Genomic DNA, 24,490 nt, shown 5'->3' on the forward strand with positions numbered 1-24,490 from the left:
AAAGTTAAATTGCTGGCATCCGTGCATATAGAATGTTATTGTCGAATTAAACACATTTTTAAGTAATACGGCATATTTTGTGCATACCAACTACACGCCAAGTCTATAAACATCTCATATAAAGTGCCAAAACAAATACTAACTATAACAAAAATATGTTGAGGTAAGTAAGGATGTAAGTAATATAAACACTCAATATCTCAGAATTTTGATTTATTTGATTGGACCCGAAGTCCACTAAAATCCATACTTTGTATTGCCGTAAAGCATTTGGTGACAGGAACTAAGAGCGACTTTTGACAGTGGCAGGTACCTGAAGATTGATTATCACTTTTAGTTCCGTAAATGTAACCTACTCATGGTACAATAGGCCATCACTCATAATCTTAAAAAATAAATCTTTCCTCAATATGTTGGGGAAATTTTTATCACGTGTCGTAACTTTTCCTCTAGTCTACCTGTTTACGGCTTCTTCATCAAATGCGTACACTAAAAATTATAATTAGTCTGTAAGCAATTTCAAAAAAGTAAACCGCACTATAAATAAACACTTCATTTAGCTTAATAGGTTTCTTTTCTAAGCCACTTGGGGCAGGTTTTTGAAATCGGCGCTGCTAATACTTTAAATTGACGAATTGCTTTCATATAGAGATTGCCCTTAACCTGATTTTAAAAAAAGTAGCGCTTCCAAAACGAAATTGTCTGTAAACCTTAAAGGAATTTGCGTCGATTGTCTCAAACTAAAAGACCCACAAATATGTTGAATTTGTATATTTGACACAGAAATCTTGTTTTCATTTTTATTAATGGAAAACACGTGTTTCGCTTTGAGCCAAGAACGGCGAAGAGGAATATAAACTCATTAACTGCCAGTCTAGTTTAGAAATTTATAAATAAATTGATAAAACAAATTAATAACTTAACCTAAATGTTTCGACTCTTTAATGATATTCATCAGACAGGACGTGCCAGTTTTAAAAGTTGTTCGGTGACATTAAAGAGTTCAGTAAGCGCATAACGCACGAGTGGACTTTTAAATAAATTCAAAATTTTGCCAAAGCGTAATCCGTCGTGTCATAATAAGATAACAAATAATATTTTGTGTCTAGAGAGAAAATTACCTTGTCTGTGAATGTCGTCGACTGACGAGGCCGAAGAAAGTGACGCCGGTGTGGAACCGTCAGCGGCACCGGAATCGGCAGGGCTAATACCTGGGTCCTCAGTGGTGGATGGTACGCGTAAATATCGAGCAACCTCATAATTATTGGGCAAGATTCCTCCGATGCCACTGTCTTGCGATTTTGCACCGGTCACACTGGGAGATGCCTTTTCCCACTTGAAAGCCGCCTTAACCTTCGTCCACTTTGACACTTTCGAAGATTTATCCCGATCACTACCACCACCGGAAAACAATCGCCGATCCTCGAGACTGTTCAAGTCAATAGATTTTTCAATCACCGACACACTTCGATTTCGCTGCTTTTTCATAAGCGATTGCCGAATTCTGGAGCGGGTCCAGGGTTTTGTCTTCAATTCCTTCTTACTTCCGACCAGCATGGTATCCAATAAGCTCTCCGCAAACAATGAATCGTCGTCGAGTTCCGGGATATCTTCAAAAGGGGGAACTGGAATGTTAGCTAGGTGACAGTTCATCGATTGTATATTCTTGAGATGCTCCAAATCACGTACCCGTCTCTGTAGCTTCGCGTTTTGTTGGCGTAAATTAAGCATTTGTTCCATGAGCTTGTAAAGCTTCTCCAGGTGATCGAAGGCATCCTCGGTAACGCCCGTCGGTGATAATTGCAAGGGAGATGTCTTCGGGAAGGAGTTAATGTATTCAAAGAAATGCACATCTCTATCTGGCGAAAGGGGACTTTCGGGCGGCTCGAGTATATCAGAAAATAACGTAGGATCCGGTGGTGGAGTTGGTAAACGGCCCTTACTAAATTTACGTTTCGTTTTATTACGGTGCGGTTTGACGGACAAAGTTGAAGGTTCGGGGTTGTCACTCATTTTAAAATTTTCACATTGTATTCTCCAGTTACAAAGTTACGCCTGTCTGTTTTGAAAATAATTTAAATAAAGTGGAATTTTTTTTTGAAGTCATTATTTTGACTTTTTGCGACACGGTTCGTAAAATGAAATCGATGTGTTGATCGCGAATCAATTTTAACACGCTGCGATTCCGTCCTGATGTTCGAGACTGGCTGGGCTTAGCAACGCGACGTCGAGCGTCGTATACCGATTTAGCATTGGCACACGGTACCACTTACAATTTACATGCAACGAAATTTTAAAGACGTATTCTTTCTTAATATTTTCCTAGCCAGTGGATCAGTTTTATGAAGTTTTACATAAGTGACATGAGAAATTGAAATGAGTTAGATATTCCATTTGTTTCACCTTTTGCGATGTTACTGCTGACAAGTTTCATTGCGCTAAAAAAGTGATCTAAATTGCGCCTAAAAAATTGCACTCTTCATCTACTCATTATTGGAAAGCCATGTGTTTAAGATTATTTAGAGGTTTATTTTATACGAAGTAAGACGATTATACGAACTTGTTGATGCTTGGTTATAAATAAATACTTCACTCTTTGCTTCACGTACAATGTGGCTATAACCCTCCAGTCTGAAGATTAGGTATACAGTTTCATATTTAGGAAATTGTACAAAAAACGTAGAATTATAAGCATAGTATTGTCCTTGACCCGAATAGAATTCAACATTTTAAAAATATGTTTAAACAGCCTTAGTGCGCCTTACTTTTAGAAACAATATTTGATGCTGGTTGGAAGACGTGCACTCTAGTGAAATCCGTTTCGCCCAACAGAGATAAACGAGTAAACGACTACTATCGTTCATTTTTTTGTAAATTATTGATTGTTTTAGACAAGTTTCGAAAAGCGCAGTTTTTATACAAAATGACCACTTGTCATGTGCAACTATAGGTATAGGCGAGGAACCTGAAGAGTACTTTGCAAACGTGTTGTACAGTATACTTTTTCTCACGACGGCCACTCACAGTTCATCTTCTCTTAATTGAATTCATAATAATTGAAACATGATGAAGTAATGAGTTAGACCCGCCCGTGGCCCGTGGTGCTGAAGACGCGCACGTGTGAATTTTTCGAGTAAACAAGCAATTTTTGGGAGTGGAACTTTGGGAATTTGAAGACCTCAATCCTCAAATTATATAACCAACCGTTACTCAATTTTGTGAGACGAAGGACAAGGACGTCTTCTGGGGGATTATTCGACACTACATTGCCCATATAACTCAGACACTGCGCATACTGTGCCAACAGATTATGACTCATTAGTTTAATGTTACTCCATTATTAATAAACCCTGCCAATAATAGGGCTATAAAGCATAGCAGTAATACGTTTTATTGACACCCAAAATTCCTATAAAACGATCGTGAAACGATCATACTGAAAAAAGGGACCATTCCGTTTGCGATGCGCCACAACCAGGAATGTTCTCTTTGCTGTTTCAAGTCCACAGTCGACTCATGTGAGACCTTGCCCTTCAAGGATTTCCAAACATCTTGAAGACAGTGGACGATATCTTAATATCATATTAATATCGCCCACGAACGGTCCGCTGAACATAATATTACACTGAACTCGGAAGTTGATTTTGCGGAATATACGATCAAGCCGGGAGGGTGCGAAGTAGATAAGTCCAAAATAAAAGTCAATTAAGAATTCTTTATACCAACCAACCCTACATCAATGCAGATCCGAAGCCTTCTATCAACAAAACATTCATTTCGATGGACGCCCGACCATATCTTAGCATTCGACGCAGTTAAACAAGCTTTATAGTCCAGGAAAGGTTTTGCGATGGAAATTTATTCAAACTCAATCGATTAACTTGAAATTTGGACCTTAGGTAGAGAATAGCGCAAGGTTCAAAATCTATATCATGCTAAAGGGCGCTTACACTTGAGAGATAGTTGCCACCCCATCTCGGGGGTTGCAATTTTTAATTATAATTTTAACACAGGAATAGAGCAAAAAGTGTTCTATCCATTTTTTTGGAAAGTTAATACTTCTCCAGTTATACGCGACCGAAATTATGTGTTTTTCATAGAAAAGATCAATGTTTTTAATTGGTTATTCGCGAAAAACACGAAAAGTATGCATCTTATTCGTCAAACGTTAAATTAGAGAGTTTCACAGTCAAATAACGGCAAAACTATGCATTTTTCGAGCAAAACTTGTACAATATCCTTTAAAGTACTTAAAAAGACCTTTCTTTTTTTTTAAAACAAACTTTAGCATAAAAATTTAGTGAGTTACGATGAAAATACCGTAGATCGCTACTTTTTTCAGCAAAAATATCAGCGAAAGTAACCCCCTAATAACCACGGGCAGGGACAAGTCGCCGTCGCCGAGTCGCCGTGGCCGACTGGCCGTTGGCAACTCGCCGTCGGGCAATCTCGCCATCGGTCAACTTGCCGTCGGTTAACTCGCCGTCACCGGAAACAAAATAAAGATTATTTTTTTTAAATATTTAAATCTAACACTTAGATGTCTATAACTGCAATCAGTTTAGTCATATATTATTTAGCAATCTCGTTTCATCAGTGGAATGCTGTAGGCCTGTAGTTATTTGCAGTGTTGTGTAAGATCCTTTAATTCTGGATCTAGATAGAGATCCAGATACATTTAAAAATCATAATTTGATCCAGATCCAAGAGTCCCCCAAAACGATCTAAATCCTTTTATCGTATGCAAAATAGCAAGAAAAATTGTACCTAAACCGTTGTGAAAAAGACCTTCCTTGAAAATTAATAACCGCCTACACCCTTTTAAGAATTCACAACAGTTGTAAATTATAATTGCACTTCGGTTTTCGTGCTTGGACATCAAAGTATGTTATCCTTTCTTTCTTCTAATGCTGACAGACTAATCCTTTACCTGTACCCGTCGTAAAATACACGGATTGATTGATTGATAGTGATATTTCGGAATATCTTAGGGGGTTAGCCCATAATTATGAAATATAAATGTATAATGTATAACCAAAAATATTTTTGCAATTTTAGAGGGTTTTGTTTGATAAGAACAAACTGATTGCACTTACAAACATTTAGTAGTATTTTTTATTATTTATTCTCCTGACGGCGACTTGCCAGACGGCGAGTTTGCCCGACGGCGAGTTTGTTCGACGGCGGGTCGGCGACGGCGAATCGCCAACGGCCAGTTGGCGACGGCGAGTTGTCCTAGACCCTAATAACCACCCTAATTAAAATTAGTCTTTCTCCTTTTCCAGTTTTCTCTAATTACGTATTATTGATACATTCTAAAAGTGTGACCAGTTTAGAAGACTTAATTTTGAAATATAATTGAAGCTAAAAGTGAAACACGAATTTCTGTATTTTTGTGAAAATCGTCCTTCTCTTCAAAATAACTACGAGTAGAAAGCAACTGGAGATATGTAAAAAATGCTACAGCATCCAATTGTAACATTTTTAATTCCAAACATTTTCCTCGCCGGGAATTTTCTGTACGACAAAAATTAAGTGAGATATAGACTTGTATTTATATGCGAGTACTACCTCCTTTTAGCCTTCTTTAAAGGGATTTGATGTAAAATAGCCTCGTAGCTCTTGTAAAAACCTACATGGTTCTTTAATGCACTTTCTATCAAAAAAATAAATGAGTTATGATTAAAAAACGAATCAACATTTTTTTTGAAAAATTCTGAAAGTACAAATCGGAGCATGATGATCTTATTCGTATACTACACATTAGGATCTTACCTACACACTTATAATACATCCATTCCATACACACTCACTATGTAATGTATATGTTACCGTTGATGTGCAGAAAACCGGTCAAGTCCAGATTAATCTGGAGAGTTAATCTGCAGATTATCTAGTTAAGTCCGTTAAACTGCGAAAATGCTTTTGCTTCGCAGATTACCTATGTTATTCTGAAGATGCACTAGGATAATCTACATATTTAACAACCAAGTATGCGTCAATATGCTTTCTGAAAAGGTTTCTAGGGCGACCTGTAAAAGGATTACTGGTATTTTTCAATCCAGTAGAGGGTTTCCAAGAATTCTACCTAACAAAATTCATAAGTTTCTGCGAAAATACACTTCGCGGACTCCTAAGATGACCTTAAGTAAGGCTTCATTTACAATGCAAGAATTAGCAATTACCAATTAGTGCGTACACTTAACGTAGAAGTTTGACATACTATAAAACGTTCACAATGGAATCAATTAGAAATTACACAACTCCAAACTTCTTCGCTAATTTGTACCCTAATTGCAATTGATGTCATGCGCACGGTGTTTGTACTCGTATTTTAGGAGATTTGTTTAAATTCTATCATATGAAAATTAATAAACTCGTTTCGTGGCCACGTGGCGGCTATTTTTATTTCCAGAGACAAGGTGTACTAAACGTAAACAAAGGTGATTTATTTATTTTTTATTATACCTGAATCACAATCTCCGTTTTAAACACTCAAATGCGTGCGAAAAAGGGCCTTTAAAACACACGTGCTTTAAAGTTGCTAAGTAACGATACTTCAAGTATGACTTTTGAAACTGTCATCTGGATGAAATAAAAAATCCTCTTAGGTCGCTTTCTGTAAATGCAGAACATTTCTTTGGCTTTTGTACCTATCCTTTGGTTGAAGCTTTCACAAACGCGCATAATTTAGGGTATGCTTCCAAATCTGTTCTACTTTTTAATCGCAGCATTGTTCGAAGTTTTGAATGAATGCACCAAAAGATAGAAGATTTAAATACCTTTGACATTTCCTTCATATATGCCAGCATTATGGATGCATTTAAGACTGTATTCGTAAGTAACTTCCTATTCATCCATGGAAACAACTTTTCATATTCTTTATAATAGGCTTTACTGGAGTTGGATTTTACACCTACCAACGTGTGTTTAGATTTTACAACAATCGATTTAATGGACGGTGTATTATCTTTTTCAACGGAAATCGTTTAATTCACAAAGACGATAATTTTTATAAGCAAACGTCAAGTGACATTTCCATGGCAATCGTGAAATTACGAACACCCAGCCCACTTAATTAAACATGTATTCGAGTATAACGTCAATATGATTTCATTGTATTTCCTATTTTTAAATTATACTGCAGGTATAATAAAAAATACTATAAGATACACGTGTATAATTGGTCTTTAAAGCACTTGCAACGTTAAAGGCACTCCGCTTTGCGTCGTGCCCTTAAACTCGTTGCGCGTGCTTTAAAGACTTGATTATACACTTGTATCTTAATATACTATTAAAAAACGCTGTTGTTAGTAAAAAAATTGAAACTTTGTTGCTGTTGTTAATAAGGACGTTGCTGTCACTCTTACAATTAACGAGCTAATTTTGTGTATTTGTGAATGATAGTTGTTTTCTTATTGTCTGGGTTAAGTGTACGCACTAATTATAATTGCTAATTCTTGCATTGTGAATGAAGCTTTAATGTCGGAAATAATGTGTCTTGAAGATTACTAGAACGCTTTCTATGAAGATTTCTAGGCAATCCCCTGAAATGATTTCTAATAAGAAGGGAAATGATGGACTATGTCTAAGAACATTTCCAAAGGCGTCTCTAAAGAGACTACTTATGGTATTGAGGGCTAGAGAAAGTTTAGTATGGTTTTCTAGAACGACCTGTAAGATTATTTAAAAAAAATTTCAGTATATTGTTAATAATATCTTTAAAAAGATTTCTAACAAGGTTTTCGAGAAGATCTCTTGTATTTCTACACATAAAGGAGGATATTCATTTTCAGTAAAACAATTTCAATTATTTATTATATGAGAAGATACCTAAACAGATTTTTAACAACAGTTTGGAAATCATCTTTAACATGATTCGCAGGAATATCTTTGGTTAGCTCTCCATGAAGATTTCTAAGTTTTCGTAGAACAAGTTTCTAAGAAAATTTACAAGTAGGTAATAAATTTTTCATGAAGTGGAAGAGCAATGCGACATGTGAACTGCGCCCTTCAGCATTGCATCTATACATGGTGTTACTTAATGTCATACAGATATTTCAGGAGCTGATAATACTGCAACAAACAAATATATATGCATGGTGTAAAGAGCATCGTTTTCCTTACACCGGGTGGCAAAGTTTTCGATTTATTTGCAAAAATAGCCATCGATGGAAATTATGTGTAGGTGAAATACCTAATAAATATGAGAAAAAAAATAGTATAGGCTGGGGCAGGAAATTTATTGTTAATTCTGTTTATTGTCATTGTTAATGATGGTTAAATTAACAAATCCAGAATATGCAGAGGTGCATTTAATTTATGGACTTGCCTATGGCAATTGTTATAAAGTCAGAATCATTCGCAATACTGCTGGAATATTTGGCAAAGTCCGTCAGTCCATGAGGCGAAGGTTTGATATGTGCATTTTAGCAAGAGGCATCAACTAATTAAGTGCCATATTTTTCCTTTGATCCCCGCCCACGCAATTAATTAAAGAAGTCTAATTTTTGGACGTTCATACATCGAATACATTGGGTCGGCTGGGAAACCGTCGTACCCTCCATGAAATTCCTGCTTGGGACTTCCTGTAGACATTGCTTTTTTAAAACTAAGTTTTGTACTTCCATTCAGTTTAAGCTCTCGCTGCCGTCCGTGCATTCATAATTCTGTTTTACATTTTTGTTTCGTTAGTGGTTGCTGAGTGATACCTGGTTTTAATCGTTCTCTGGTTGAGTTTGTCTGTGACTGTGGCATCTGTGGCCACCCGACTGTCCGAAACTGCCGCTCTGCCCAGGAACAGGTGTTATTTATGCGCGAGTGTACCATCCTGTTGTAACCAACAGTTTTCAACTTTTATTCTTTTTGTGTGCCGTACATCGTTGTATTCGTAATACAAAATGCTACTCACTACAGTATGTACTTTTTTACGGGCAACATAAAAAATAAAGTTGACGATTTCTCCGAAACTAAACGTTGTAATAAAAATCTCTCAACGGTGTGTTGTCAAGTAACATCAGAAAACAATAAAAGCAAAATCGGAAATTTCGGTTTTTCTGGCATATCTTCGGAAGTACCAATTTTCTGGTTTACTTTTCAGCATGGTAATAACTCATTAATTGCGCAATTTTTTCTTAATTTGATTTTCTATGGTTTCCAAGATCCTCATGAGGGACATTCTTATCTTGAACACAGTGTATATATTTTAACGAATAGTATGGGGATTTCGGAAAGTATAAGAGATACGAATTAGGTTAAGTGGGGCAACATTTGCAGTTTTATGTGACTTACTCAGAGCACCCTGTTGTTCCAAACAGATTCATGGCTTGCTAGATATTTCTATTTATACACGGTGTTCAAATACAAAAAACTTTATTTGATAACTGACAGATTATAAATATTACCTTTAATTCAATTATCTTTTATTTTTGTAATTACACTTTTTATGTAGCAAAAATAATAAAGAAGCTACAGTGATTTAAAGAAAAGTCGAAACATATGCATTTTTTCTAAAATATCTAGCAAACCGTGAATATGTATTTTTGGAAAAACAAAAGACGATCATAAAACTGCAAATTTTGCCCTATTTTGTCCTAGTATCTCCCCATACTATTTATTAACAAAAACTCCTATATTTTTTGGCATTCTCTAGTAGTTTTTTGATATTTGAGTAGGTGCAGTTAAATAGAGCTAAATACAAAATATAAAGTGGTTTGGGCATAACAAACCGGTGATGTATTACGAACGTCAAACATAACGTGCAGGTTATCTGCAGAAAACCTTATCTTGCCTATATAAAGAAAAATAACGTTTTTTGGGAGATAACCTGCACGTTAACTTTGACGATTCTGATGCACCACGTGGTTGAACTTTGATATGATAACGTTGACAATGAATGGTAGACTTGTACCAAGCAACTAATACAGTTACCATAATCAATATGCACCAAACCACAGTAGGGGATAATTTAACACGGGCCGTTATAGTTTTTGCTATTTGGCCCTATACTGTTAGGCGAAACTATTCGATTTGTTAAACTTCTTAAAGAGGACGCTACTGGCCAAATTTTGATGTTTGAAAAATATTATACAAAAAACAAAGGGCATTAGAATTTATTCTCAGCCTCAGATCGGGTCATTCCTCCATTGGCTTTCCCCTATACTCCGGAAGAAAGTAGCAAATAACGGCACCAGCTGAAAAATTTGATATTCGGGATTAGCACAACTATAGCAAAATACGTACCCAACATGAGAGATCCCATAAGAATAAAAGAATATTCACAGGGGAGGATTAAAAACATTTTGAGAATTCCACCTACAAATCTCGCAAAAAATTGTACACAACCATATGCCGTTCCTCTAAAACCAAAGCGAAAATGTGTCATTGTACTTTTTCGTGTTACTCACCTAAATGCAGTCGGGTATGATTCGATTATAATTATATTTAGAGCGGAGTCTGTAATGCTATAACCAACCAGAAAGCTGGAAGAAGTTACAAATCTTGCTGTATACGTGTTATGAATAAATGTGGGAATGTAACTTAATATTCCACATGTCGCACAACCACAAACTGAAAAAGGGGGTTTTTACATTAGGCATTGAACTATTTTTAGAAATTATTAGTGAAAATTAAGAAACGTTTATTAGCCACATTCTATATACTTTGAGGTAACGGTTTGCGTGAAACAGCCTGTATATAAAAAATAATAACGTCCATTCTGTGGGAGCTTTTGCTTAAAATATTTTTATCCTATAACCGAATGAGTTAGTTAAATGGCAACAAAATTTTGGTAATGTAATTAGATCATTACTTCCAAAATTTTTCTTTAGGTGCACCCAATTATGTCAGGGACCATCACACAAACTTTCATTTGTGATTTCTGTTCAGTTGTTGACTGATGGTGACAGTTTCGCTGTCGAAACGCGTTGTTTGATTAAAATTTTATGAAAAATGCTTTGCAATATTTTATATTGGAAATAATAGAAAATGATAAAGAACAGCGTCGACTATATTTACAAAGCACGGCTAATGATTAATCACGATTTGTTATTATAAAGCATTTGCTCTGCATTTTTAATGAATAATGACTCCATCGCCCCTCACAGCTCCCTAGAAAATCTGTAAAAGAGGTAGTTTGTTTTTCTAGCCGTTTTAAAATAACCCCCTTTCACAATATAATATCAATAACGCATTAATTTTAGATCTAATGTCATTGCACGAACTTGCAGCCTCACACACGCACACATCCGCGTTGATAAATAAAGTAAATGTGTTAATTAAAAATTATTTTCGTAGCTGCAACAGTTGCATAACGCGGCTCTCTCGGTGGTAACAAGATGAAATAAGTTCTATTTGCGAAAATTACGTTAAAAATAAAACCGAACTATACATGTAGCAATAATCAAAAGAAAATGCTTTTGATGTGGTTATAAATAATGCAGTTGACTTAAAATAAGATGAAAAATTTATTACAATACACACGTTTCTGATAATTTTTATTTCGTGCGCTCATTTATAGTTGCGAAAAATGGTAATCTGTCAAAGTGAAGGCGTTCGTGGTTAATGTCGGTAAACACTACGTCTATTCCGTTTTAATGTAATCTTCATTAAGGTTGAATGGTGCTAAACTTAGAGAAAGCAAATAAAGAATGAACATTGGGATTACAAAAGGAACAATGCGGAGCAAATTACGAACTTTAGATATTCCAAATGGTACGACTTTAGGCTAACTGAAAAAAAATTCGTTAAATAAACTGAAGATAAGCTTTTTTAAACAAATCAAGAAAATTAATTTTTTAATTAATCTCTTAGAAGTTTTAAATAATCTCATAAAGAGACGCATGATGTAACGCCTGAAAAATGTTCTCTTAGATTTCTTGAATATTTCCCTAAGAGGTTTGTAGAATTATTTTATTTATTTATTTATTTATTGTCCCTCTCTTGTTCTGGGCCCTCGACAGGCTTGCGCCCAATTACAGAGTGATCCGCGTAGTGCTTTTTAGAGGTTCCCCTGCAGAAGCTCTTAAGCTGTTCTATACTACTCCGGTATTTCCCTTACGAATTAGGAAAGCTGCAGGAAAACCTAATTTGGAGTAGCAGGCAGAATGCTCGAAACTGGTCTAAGCAAATTCCCATCTCTGTCACAGATGAAAAATTCTTATCTCAGTCCGGGTTTGAACACCCGACCACCGACTATATAGCCCAACGCTTTACCATTGAACTACAAAGTGGGTTCGGTAGATGAATCTAGTGTGCACTATTATGGATAGTTGCAACTTCCATAGATAGTTAGTAGTAACTTGAACATACAAAGACTGAAAAGTGGCAAAATAATCTAAAGTAAGAATAGGCTTACCAGAAGTAATACATCAGTAGCAACATTTCAGAAACTCGTAAATCTTTTTACACACTTACCCAATACAACCCGCCTTCCCACACGTTCAACCAGTGCCATTAAAATCAATTGCCCAATGAAAACGTTTACAGATAAAGCGAAAAGATTTCCATAGTGAGAGTCTGGTGCATCTTTGCAGCCATAATTGTCACCATGTAATGATGTCATTACGAACGTACAGTCTGTGCTGTTATTTGTGACAGTCTGAGTAAGCCACACGTTGACGGTTAACAAGCTGAAACATTGCGTTAGGTCTACGAGAGTTGTTATCAGTAATCATACTCAAATATTACTACAAATTTAGACGCGATTAAAAGGAGTGTTACTTTCAGGAATCTCTGGTGAAAGAGTTCGGAAATGATAATTGCAATTTTTCTTAGAGAAACTGCAATGCGATTGGAATAGGATATTGGTTCAGGGTGTTTGTGTAAGTCGAATTCGTCGATACAACCACGAAGATCGTCTAACCCTATCTGAAATAAGGGGAGTTTAGTTCAATTAAATAAAGTCTTGTTACTCACGGAAAACGTCTCCCAGTGTTTGGAGTTGTTGATGGCGTAAATGCGCGTAAGCGTATCTGCAGCTTCTGAGAACTGCCTGCCAAGAATTGAGTACCGAGGGCTGGGAAAAAGAAGTGCGGACGCACATGACACAATAATACTACACATCCCAGACAAACCAAAGATCATCCTCCACGTGGCCCAACGTATTGCGTCCTTCTGGTGATCCACGATTGCAGGTGTTAAGAGCCACGCTACCACTGGAAAGACACTAATAAGCAAGTTCCCTTATCCCTGATTTCGACCTTACACGTGCCGGCAACATACCCAACGCTCCAAAAGAGATCCTGAAAGGTCAGCAACGTTCCCCGTCGTTTGTTTGGTAAAATCTCTGCCAAGTGAATTTTTACCGTATTAGCATTTGCCTGTAAACTTTAGTCGAGTGGTCCATTTCTCAAATTGAAAATGTTATCATCATTACCCGCAGCCCAAGATGAAAACACAAACGAAAATTGTTTGAAAATGATGTGCGAAACCACAAGCCAATGTGCTTCCAAAAATTATTATTAACGTTATAGGTATCAAACTTTTCCTTCCAACTATGTCCGAAATGCTAGAAAGAACGGACCCGCCAAAAGCCATACCTACATTCCCGTATGTAAGGACTGTATCTTAACCCGTACGTACCCAAATATAGGGAAAAGTCGACACCTTGCACCGTGTACGGTGGTGCTAGGGCGTAGTCGTCGCATATGGTTAACGGTATTGCGAACGGTAAACTGGAAAGGGCGGTTGATTGGGAGAAGGCACACGCACAGGACATCCCCAAGGCGAAATAGTTGTATAAACCAAAACCTGAAAAACTGGTCAGTATGGTAGCAGACTATGTGGAATTGTAACCTGTACGACTGATCGTCTGATCACATTTTGCGGCGAATGATAAAGGCACCGCGACCGCCATTGAGATAAATAAACAATGTAAGCAAACGCTTCAAATAATTAAATGTGACATTCTAATGACAACGTATGCACATGCTTGATTCTGCATTGAATAAACTTCCAGAGGAAAATTACTCGGAACAAAATTGAATTTAAAATTGCAGTTTTTCTGTATAAAAACTACAGCAAAACGTAAAAATTGTAACGGTGTGGCTTGAATTTTCTTTTCCAAAATACACATACGAATAAAATTATAAGCATACCGATTTTTATCAGCGTAATAGGCGCGATCAAGTATTAACGTGCATTTACACTATAGCAGCAACCGTAATTGCGTGTGAGTTCCCTTTTTTCAAAGCCGAAATTATCATAGAAACAAGAAATGTGGGTTTTCTATTAGTGTAAAAGGGACGCCAGATTCAGCAGTTTCGGTGGTTCCGCTTTAAATTTCATATAAATAGCTGAATGCACGATACGCGAGAGAGACGCTTTGTGTTTGTGCAGGTGCAGGTGAAATAGTTACGAAGATATACGGAGCGTTTTACAAATTGTGTACTTCCGCGTGTAGTATAGTGTAGTCCACGATACAAATCGGTAACCGTTTTAATCGTATAATGTGGCAATTATTTCTGTCGATATCCAAATCATTAATGGATGGCGGGTTAACGAAATAAAGCAAATTATTTAAATTATAAGCAATAGTGATACGCGTACTGACCAACAAGAAGGACGTCGGTAACAATTGATGTATCGCGACTTTAGGGTGAACATACAATCCCACCAAAATTGACTAAGGAATCGAAATGTGCAATAATCAAGGAGTTCTATTAAAAAAAAATGCAACTTTGATATAAATCACGCTGTATAACAATTGCAAAAATATAGTGTGATTGTGTTTTTATTCATATTCACAAGACTGTAACGAGAGCATTTAGTTGCGTTGAAATTTGTGCGATGTTTCCCGTTGAATTATGCGTGTTTGTTACCATAGACAAAGCACATTACTTTATTGCGGCTTGAGCGAGAGTGACCTCCCACCAATACAAATCAGTAAAATAAATTTAAATATTATGCCAGTGGCGCAACAATGAGTGGGTAATTTAACCAATGCGGAAGAAAAATTGTTAAAAAGAGTAAAAGGAGTCAAGGTTTCAAGAACATTCCATCAAGCGAATATTACCTACTCATGATAAGTTCAAGTTTTTATTTTGTCGATTATAATAGCAGCGAGCTTTCGTAATCTTCCCACGTTTTTCAATCAATTACTTGTTCTAAAGGGTGTTTGTCGCCCCGTTATCTGGGTTTGGTTTTGAATTACACATTGGAAATGGGTCATGTTAAGTTACTTCTGCAACTCTGTAATTTTTGCACAGCTTGGAAAAAATATGCCGACATCGCATCAGAAAGTCAGTACACAGCCCTGCAGGCTGGTTGAACCAATGAAAATTAACAAAATATCGCCGCCATTACTATTCCACCATTGAGTAGGCGTTGAAAAATTACTAAGTAGTTAGAGAGGAGATTATTTCGAAAAATTTATTCCAGATTTAAATTTTTTACCGAAATGAGATTTATGCATCAATTTTCATAAATTTATTGTCATTTTCAATATAAGAATCGGCTCAGATCGTCGTCGAACACTCTGTATATATTTTTTTAATTAGAGTCGTACACATTTCTACATTTCATTCGCCCTACGGCAGGACAAGAATCTTACTCAAACTCGATATTGTTTCGTCTCATTGTATTTTGGGGTCAGTTTCATGAAAGGGATTCGTGAAAACGTTTTTTGTGAAGGTAATCACAACGCAAATACTCCCATCAAAGTTAAGTACAGTAGACATAAAACACAAGGAAGAAAATGAGCAATCTATATAATTTAAACTGCTAAATAAAGGTTCATATTAAACCCATGTCACATTGCGAACTCCGCCCAACCTTTGAACTCAAAATTGCAGGAACTCGACAGCCATCAATTAAGCAAAGGATTGAAGTATAACCACCTCGACGACTGTAATTTTTAGATCAGAAAAATCGAACGCGAAAGTTAACAGAATTCTAAATTTTGTAAAAGTAAGAATTATCTTTTGACGTAAAGGGAATTAGATATTAATTAACGTTTTTATTTTTCAAATGGCCGAAGCCGATTGATGCTACTTGACGGCAAAAATTAAATAAAATTGTAGTTTTGGAACAATGGAACAATATAATAGATGAAAGGTTCACCCTTAGAAAATGAAAGTAATATATTTTAAGACACTTTTTAACGTTTAAGAAGCCATTCTCTAGCACAACCCCTTTGCAAAAGATTAAATTCTACCTAATTAATATTTCAAGAGGGTGTGAACGTATTTTTTAACTTTAAACCTAACCAACCCCCTATTTAATCATTATAAAATTATATACCTACGGCTAAGTGATACTTTTAATATAAAAATTCTATAGCATCAATTAATATCTGAGGTCATAAATTATCATCAGTATTAGATGTGACTTCGAAAATATTTGATTCGTCTAAATCGTGTGAATGCCGCCGAACCCTGCGGCGAGAAGGAAGTATGGCAAAACGCTACGAATTCGCATTTATCGTTGAATGGACCCATGCCAAGATTCACATTTGTAACTAATTTCAAATAAAGGCATCATCCTGTGCATATTATTTTATATAAATTGCAATGGGGGTGTTGATGTATCATAACCTACCGCACATCAGCGATGATTTGTTTGGCAAGGGCGTAACGTTATTAATGATTTACTAAAAATTAGTTTTGTAGCGAAGTAATCAATATTTCGTGATAAAAAAATGCAATAATTAATTTCTGGTATCTACTTCCTCAAAGTTTAACCTGTACCAGTTGATTGCGTTATGAACCTTTTAATTTACATATAAAAGTCGAAAACCCTGGGAGAGGTCTAAAACGCTCTGGAAAGGCAAAGGTTGCAAAAGTCTCCTGAAAGTGCTTTCTACAAATTTCTACCTCACGCTCTTACTTATTGTGGATGCGATAGGATACTGTTGAAAGACGTTATAGAGCTCTTTTTTTGCACTGCAAGTCATTTATTTGGTCTGGAAAGCATTTAGAAGACTGTTTATAATTTTTTAACTATTTCCAGGGTATTTAAGTTATTTGTAGAGTTCAGAGAGCTTTCTAGATCTTTTCCAAGGTTTTTTAGGTCTTCATCTTTCTCAGAGTTAGTTGAACAATGAAAAGTTTAGAAAGGACTCAAAAAGCGTCCTTTGTGCAGGACCAAATAATCTTTGTGATCTAAAACTATTGAAGAGGACTACTAATCTTTGACCGAGGTTTTCAAAGGGATATAGAGGCGATATAAGGTTATGGAAATCATCTCGAAAGAGCTGGAGTATTTTTTATTGCCTTGGAAAGCCTTTCAATCTTCAGAGTCGTGTTTATAAGAGCCTTGAAAGCACTTAGAAGTATTTGCCTAAACCCTGCTAAGGGCACACAGAGGCCTAAAGAAGACTTTAGCGGTCTAGCAAGCTCCAATCAGGTATAAAAACCTGGAAAAATATCAGAAGATTCTGCAAAGACTTTGACTTTCCGAGAAGGAGACTATAAAAAGATTCTAAGGGATCTGAAAGGTTTCAAGGATTCTTAAGTGTGAAAAACCCAAATGGAATAAGTTTATTATTTCGGTTACTGTACATATTTACCTATAGAAAATCCTGAAACATTTCATCTTTAAATTATAAATATCAACGTGAACATGTGATCCCGACTTTCAACCCCCTTCGAGTGACAGTTACAACTCCCAATTTTTTTAATGGGATGTATGGGCTTGCCATATGTCGTTTGAAAGGTTCCTTTATTCTCTATCCAAGAATATTATTGTGCCTTAATTCCGTTTTTCCGCGTTTTCGTGAGAAATTTGGCAAAGTCTGCTCGGAGTACACCTTAACACCGTCAAAGAAACTTACGTTCTTAAAGGTCAAGTCTCTATTTTCCGCAGTTTTCGGGAAGTGTTTCGCTAAATCAGAAAGTTTCATCGCAATCGGATGAACGATTCAGGAAGCCATAAGAAACATTGCATCGGTAAATAATTTGTTGATAATTCATTTTGCTATTTATTTAACGGGAAATTACAACCATTTCAAACTGTATCATAAAATAATTACTAAAATGCCGTCGACTAGCCCTTGTGACTTTACCTGCTTACGCAAATATCCCTTAGCTTAGTTTTTATTATAAACTGTAATTCTTTGTGACCTGGCACTCTTTGTTAACTGACGATTATAACTTATACACTCGATTTTCGCTGTGTACTCCACGGCACGAGAATTTGCTTTTTAATCACTCCAAAGGTGACACTTGGATTGTTCACGAACTGAACCCCAAGATCGCCCTGAATTTACTTAAAACGATTTTCTAAGTTTGGTTATCAGAACGCTAATCTAACTGGGCCTTAACTCTTTTCTAATCGGTTCGTATGGTGCATTGATTCTCTCTCTCTCTCAACACAAAACGCTTACTCAATCGCGGAATAGAAATCGCGGCGATATTTTATTAATTTTCTTTGGTTCACTGAGCTTCAGAATTTTGTAAAATCAGCCTCTTTTTACCCAGCCGCGCTTAATTGGGAAAGTTGCATAAGTAACATAATACGATGTATTTTCAGCGTGTAATTCAAAACTAAAACCAGACAATAGGGCGACAGACTCAATTTAGAACAAATACTTCATAGACGAAAAGTGTGAGAAGAATACTAAAAGCTTACCGTATTACAACCGACAAAATAAAAACTTGTTATTATGAGTAGTATTTGTTTGCTGGAATGTTCTTGAAACCTTGATCCTTTTTAAACTGAGAAATTTTACTTCCGCATAGTTCTACGGAAAAAATTGTAAAACAAAACGCAAATAAATGCTCTCGTTACAAAGCTAATTAGGATTATAAAGTAAGTGAGCATGAATTTATTTACGCCACTACGGGAGAATCGAACCACTACCGGGTGGTCAGAAATTTGGAGAATACGGTAGTGAAAATCACAGTTTTCGAAGGGAGAACCCATCTGGATGGATAATAGAGGAATAAGGAATAGGGCAATTTGGGGAAAATGGAACAAGTTACGGTAAGAATTACTGAGATGTGTACAAGGGGGGAATGATAATTGAGTGGCCTAACTAAGAAGGAATAAACATGTGTTCGAAAAAATATTTTATTTCTGAACATAAGCTCCCTTTAATTTATTTTCTCCGTGATGGTAGCCCAAATTTAATTTTGCGCACCGTCCACATATGGGGTTTTCAATAGGTTGAAGAGAAAGGTCCAAAGGACATTTTGACCATAATTTTTTTTTATTTGGCGATTTTGGTAGTAGATTGAGTAGGCTAGAAGAAGTTTCATTTGGTTCAGTAATTCGTACCCTTGAAGTTCTGTGTGATATTGACACCTTATTGCTCTATGTTAGGCCGCGAAAGGCGATCCAAAATGCATCCCCGAGTAGGGGTTGCGATAGATTTACAGATAAATTCTATAACAAAGCAATACAACAATCTAATGCCTCCCAACTTACCACCAAATGTACGCGTTTATTCTTATTTCTTATGAAAATAAAGAATTATATAAGTGGTTATCTCCAAATCTTATTAGTACATGCTCAAATCGTTTAAATTATTGTAGTTTTTTCGTGAGCACAAATAGTAGTCAAATGATACCGTCTTTCCCATACACGACAGTTAGACACGTGTCGTCATACGTGTTTTATCAGAAAATAAACATAAGTAAATACAAAAAATGGTTTAGTTTCAAGAGCTGCATCATTATGGTATAAGACAACGACGAATCGTATAACGTGTGTGCGTAGTTGAACAATTTAAACTAATGGTTTTCGCTAGATTATTATCATTAACGAAATTAAAAGCTTCTGTTTGTCGTAATTTAGATTTACAAAAAGCGTGGTAATGAAGCTTAGTGTATGTTTTTTGAACAATTCAAGAAGAAGTAATTGTTATCGTTCTTATAAAGATATTTTATTTTTGCTTTAATATTTAGTGGAAAATGCGAATTTAGTGGTATAGTAGCAATCATCCTCGTCTGTGGTCTCGGTTGACCTATAATTTAGTGCCGTAATGATCAAGTCTAGCTTTAATTAGTTCCCTAACGCCCCACATCGTTAGTCTTCTACCTACCTTTTGCATGAGAACCAGCAACCTTTTAATTTAGTTGTTTATTTTAAACGTATCTTTCCTATACAGAAAAATTAACATTTCCTAACTAATTTTTTTAATCGAAAACCAACCTCGTCCTTGAAAATCAGAAGAAATAGGTATAACTTACACCACTTGGAGGGTCCAGTAATTGATGCAAAATTTGTTTATAATTGGGCCTATCACGTGTGAAAATAAGCGTTATTATTTTATTATTATTTTCGGATAACCTAATATTTAATCAATTTGACTTTCAAACTGTGTTATATTATATAATTGAAGGACGGCGGCGTTAGGATGATTTCTGACCTGGATAGTTTTTACGTTTCCGCTATAATTATTTTTTTTCCTATTCTTACAAATAAAAAATTTTGTCACTAAGCCAAGTATGTGTTTTCTGATAAATAAATATAAAAAGGTATGAACTTTTGTACCCCTAGGCTCCAATCAAGACAAATAGATCTCGTGCACTTTGATATAGTACCTATTTCTTCGTAACAGCCCTTTTTTTTATTTATTTACTCACACGATATAATCCCTCTTTAGTGACGCTAATCATTAGAAATCGACAAATGAGCATGGTTTAATCCTTTAAAAAAGGATTGATTACGTCTTCCTGCAGTTGTCTATGAAATACGCATATTCGAAAATTGTAATATGAAACCGTTTCTCGATATTGCGGAGAAGGAGCTTTTACTACAAATATTTCTCTATTAATTACTATTTGCTGACCATTCATGTATGAAAACTGATTTATCGCCTACTACATTTTTTCGTTACATTGTCCACAGTGAAATAAGTGGCAGAATACACTTGCCGCCGTTCATCGGCAAATTCCTTCAAAGCAAATAATAATTGCAGGGTAGATTACATTGGCGACAGAAACAGGGCAATTAACAAATTGTTCTTTAGTAGGCGGTGTGTACCTTAATGACAAGAAAGTATAAGTTGGTGGTCAGTCGCCACCCAACCCGAACAAATTAGATAAGATGGACATTTCGTATTCTATGTCCACCACAAAGAGAACCGGTCGGCTCGTGTTGACAGCACTAATCATATGTACTTATAGGCCTAGTTATCCGCTAGTTAGTAGTAACTGTATATAACCACAAGGGTGCTTTCCTGCATGCTATACCGAAACGACGTACATAAAACCGACCAAATTTTCAGGTAAAACCGCTGTTTTAAAATTAAAGTGAAATTATCCACTGTCCCTATGCAGTTGCTAATTATTTGTTTTCTGAAGCAACGCATTTACTACTTTTTAGCGCATTTCCATAAAAAAATACGCTTTTGTGAGTACTTTGTCCGTCCGTCTGTCCGTCCCTACGGCCGTTCGGTCGCTAGTTCATCTTAAGAGCTTTTTTTTGCTATTTGGTTCGCTATCGTGTCGGAAGGATTTTTTCTGTACCGCTTACGAAAAAAAGTTCATCAATTTTTTCGTGTATCTACCATAATTTTACACTTTTGTCTTTTATTAACGATCCTCGAGATTGTATTGCTGTCTGTCTGTCTGCCCGTCTGTCAGTTTATCCGTTCGTCTGTCCGTCCGTTCGTCTGTCAGGTCCGTGTTCATATCATGGCGTTTATCTGATTCATCACTGAAAAAAGGGCAAAACAAATTCGAAATTGTCCCATCTTAAGTTCGTTTGCAAAAAAAAACGAAAATTTTTTTAGTTAGTTAAGATACAAACTTCGCAGTAGCTTTTCATGATTCGAGAGTTGAAGTCAATGATTCCATTTTTTGTGACCTCATATTCTCATTTATCTTCAAGGTCATCGGAGGTTAATGGTCACAGTTTTGTAGGTCAAGGTAACGTTTAAAAGTTACTCGCTTCCTGGAGATGACTTTGCAAAGTGAGTCAAGGTGAAACCCAGAGGTTCGTTCGGTCGTTCACGCGTAAACATTTCCCCCCTCTGGGGTGTCACGTGACCTATTTACCCTTAATGGATGATCTCAAGGGTCACAATTACAGGAATTTCTAGGCTTATTTAGCGTAAAATTGTTGAAATGTGTATTCAAAGGGATTGTAGATATATAGCATCCAAATAGGTATTTAGAGTATTTTGCTGTAATCAAATAGGTTTCGCGATAAGCATTATAGTGGGGCAGATAAATTCCAGAAAATGCTTGAATGGTTCAGATGATGATAGAAGCTGACCACTTAAAGAATTTAATATGGCGGCCGTTTTCTAAGATGGCCGCAAACATTAACTATATTACTGGTAAGTATCTTTCAAATGATGGTACTACCATGAACTTTGGTATGAATCCTCCTATAAGAGTAGTGTTTTATACCTGGTTTTATATGAAAACGGTGGTCATTTAAACAATTCAAGATGGTCGCCGTTTTCCAAGATACAGATCATCCAAATATTAACTATTCGTAGTGGCAAGTATTTTTCAAATGAAGATACTACCACGAAGTATGAAAGCTCCTACAAACTTTCAGATTTATTTGGAAGTGCTGACCACTTAAATTAAATTTGCTTAAGTGCATGTTCTGGATCTTTAAAAATGGCGGCCATTTTGAATTTTTTAAATAGCTAGCGTTTTCATAAAAATCAATACCCTTGTAGGTTACATTAACATTCATTCCAAATTTGACGGTCAGATAGTATCGTCATTTGAAAGATGTTTACCATTAATATTAGTTAATATGTGCCGCCATCTTGAAAAATGGCGTCCATATTACATTTTTAAATGATCAGCGTTTTATATAAGATAGTACCAAAATTTCATCATCTGAAAGATACATGCTATTATCTGCCTCACTATTAAATAAAACCTTTTAAAGGGGTTCACTACGTACAGATATAAGGCAATTTCGATCAAAATAGTGCCTAAACACTAAATTCAACAAGTCGAATTAAATCTTTGCATTTCAATGTTCAGGACATGGTTACCCTTGGGTATAGAGTGCATTTCTCTGTTGGTGAACAAATGTAGTTTTTACGATTCTGGATCATTTAGTCCAATCTTAAAAGATTTTTTTGTTTTTTGCTTGTAAGAGGGAGTACTCATTTTCCTCGTATCGCCGTGATTACAGTTAGGTATCTCAAGAGCCACCATATCGGTTAAATTGGTTATTAAGTTAAAGTTGATCCTTACAATGACATTCGCAGTCCAATTCTGTAACTTAAAATACCCTTAGCAACTTGCTAATAGTGAAGGTAATTGCTAGATGAGCAATATTTGTTAAAAGTGGTATTCTGTACTGACAAACTTAGTAATGTTGCCTAAAATTTTAACAATTCAATAGCTTGACACTAGCAATAGGTAAAGTGCTGTTGTTATGTTTAAATAATGTATAAACAACCCTTAAACTGCCCTTCAATAATAAATTTCCGTATGCTTTAAGCTTGCCAAATATTTTAAGTAATTCAAAATATAACTTACAGCATACTGACATATCTACTTAGCAAGTGTATTTCACCCGTTCAAACATGGCAGGTGGATGGTTTAAATACGAATTTTTAAACGCTGTTGAAGATTCAATTCGTCCCATAATTCATCTAGTTTTTAATATCGTTTGGAGCAGTTCTTTCATGAACTAACATGGCCTTTTTAGCGCAATTTCCAAAGAAGTTGGTTGCTCTATTGCAGCCACTTTCTCGGTCCGTCTGTCCGAGGCCTTAACTACTCCTACACTTCAAGATATTTGGTTCGTTCTTTTTGTATTCGGTAGCGTAGAACTCTGGCATCTGAGCCAAGCAAAAATCTTGACGATTAAACGACGCAATGTCAACTTTCCTTTTTATAGAGATATTTTTTTGAAAATTTAAACATAGATGTCTCTAGTAAAGATAAGCGTATCGCATATTGTGAACATTAGATGTGCGAATGCGCAGACTGCGCAACTGCCAAATTTCTTATTTCTTATTTATAGAGAAACCAAGAAAACCAAGAAAAATCGAAACAATTACACTGCACATCCGCATTATTTCCATTCAGTGACCTTTTAGGAACTACTGATCAATGCATGAAAAATGCGCTAAAGCCTTAGGGCGAAAACTTTTTTACTTGTTTTCTAAATTGTCCACAATTATGGAATGTTGCTCCTATGTTTTTCTAGCGCCACGCTGTTTGGTATCTGTATTTTCCATGGTAAATTAAAAGTCACACAACGCGCCTAATCGGTTAAACTTAAATCAAAAATATACCTAACCTTACAATTAAAAAGTTTAACCAGTTGTGAATTTAGGTGGTAAGAGTTCAGTAGGCCTAATGCATCTATATTTTAGGCTTAGTGATAACACTCTGTTACTAAGTTCTGACTAATTCGCAACAATTTGACGAAGTGTAGGAATATTAACAATATTGCTCAAGTTGTAGTTAGAGAATGACAAATTTGTGGTTATTGCTCATAATATTGTAGAATTTTGTGTGAGCAATCTTGCTATAGTTAGCGATATTGCAAATTTGTTAGTTACAGAATTGGACTGATTATTTTAAGGCTAACTCTTAGCTAACGAATATTCCAAAAATCC

At 35.8% G+C, this 24,490-nt stretch overlaps 2 protein-coding genes across 3 annotated transcripts in view; both read right to left on the minus strand.

Annotated features, from left to right (window-relative positions):
• LOC116166640 overlaps positions 1-2,220 on the minus strand; it is a 34,595-nt gene extending 32,375 nt beyond the window's left edge. The window contains exon 1 of one of the 2 annotated variants that reach the window (XM_031481666.1): positions 1,122-2,220. In XM_031481666.1, the coding sequence (XP_031337526.1) occupies positions 1,122-2,013 (892 nt within the window). In that variant the 5' untranslated portion in view covers positions 2,014-2,220. The remainder of the gene's footprint in view (positions 1-1,121) is intronic. The other variant, XM_031481665.1, reaches the window with a different exon arrangement.
• Positions 2,221-10,100: 7,880 nt separating this feature from the next.
• Positions 10,101-13,898, minus strand: LOC116167450 (organic cation/carnitine transporter 7-like). The gene is made up of 10 exons (XM_031482812.1): positions 13,795-13,898; positions 13,582-13,749; positions 13,376-13,538; positions 13,205-13,326; positions 12,916-13,154; positions 12,677-12,867; positions 12,415-12,629; positions 10,407-10,569; positions 10,243-10,358; positions 10,101-10,193 (listed from the first exon to the last, which is right to left on the minus strand). The coding sequence occupies exons 1-10, from the start codon at positions 13,853-13,855 to the stop codon at positions 10,135-10,137; spliced, it is 1,497 nt and encodes a 498-aa protein (XP_031338672.1). The 5' UTR covers positions 13,856-13,898; the 3' UTR covers positions 10,101-10,134.
• Between the last annotated feature and the right edge of the window lie 10,592 nt (positions 13,899-24,490).

Source organism: Photinus pyralis, unplaced genomic scaffold (genome assembly GCF_008802855.1).
Source record: "Photinus pyralis isolate 1611_PpyrPB1 unplaced genomic scaffold, Ppyr1.3 Ppyr1.4_LG3b, whole genome shotgun sequence".
NCBI classification, from domain to species: Eukaryota; Metazoa; Arthropoda; class Insecta; order Coleoptera; family Lampyridae; genus Photinus; species Photinus pyralis.

Coding starts and splice junctions, on each gene's coding strand:
- LOC116167450 (XM_031482812.1), bottom strand. CDS start 13,855: ATGGCGGTCGCGGTGCCTTTATCATTCGCCGCAAAATGTGATCAGACG. Junction 13,750..13,794: donor TCAGACGATCAGTCGTACAG/GTTACAATTCCA, acceptor CCAGTTTTTCAG/GTTTTGGTTTATACAACTAT. Junction 13,155..13,204: donor TGGGTATGTTGCCGGCACGT/GTAAGGTCGAAA, acceptor GTGTCTTTCCAG/TGGTAGCGTGGCTCTTAACA.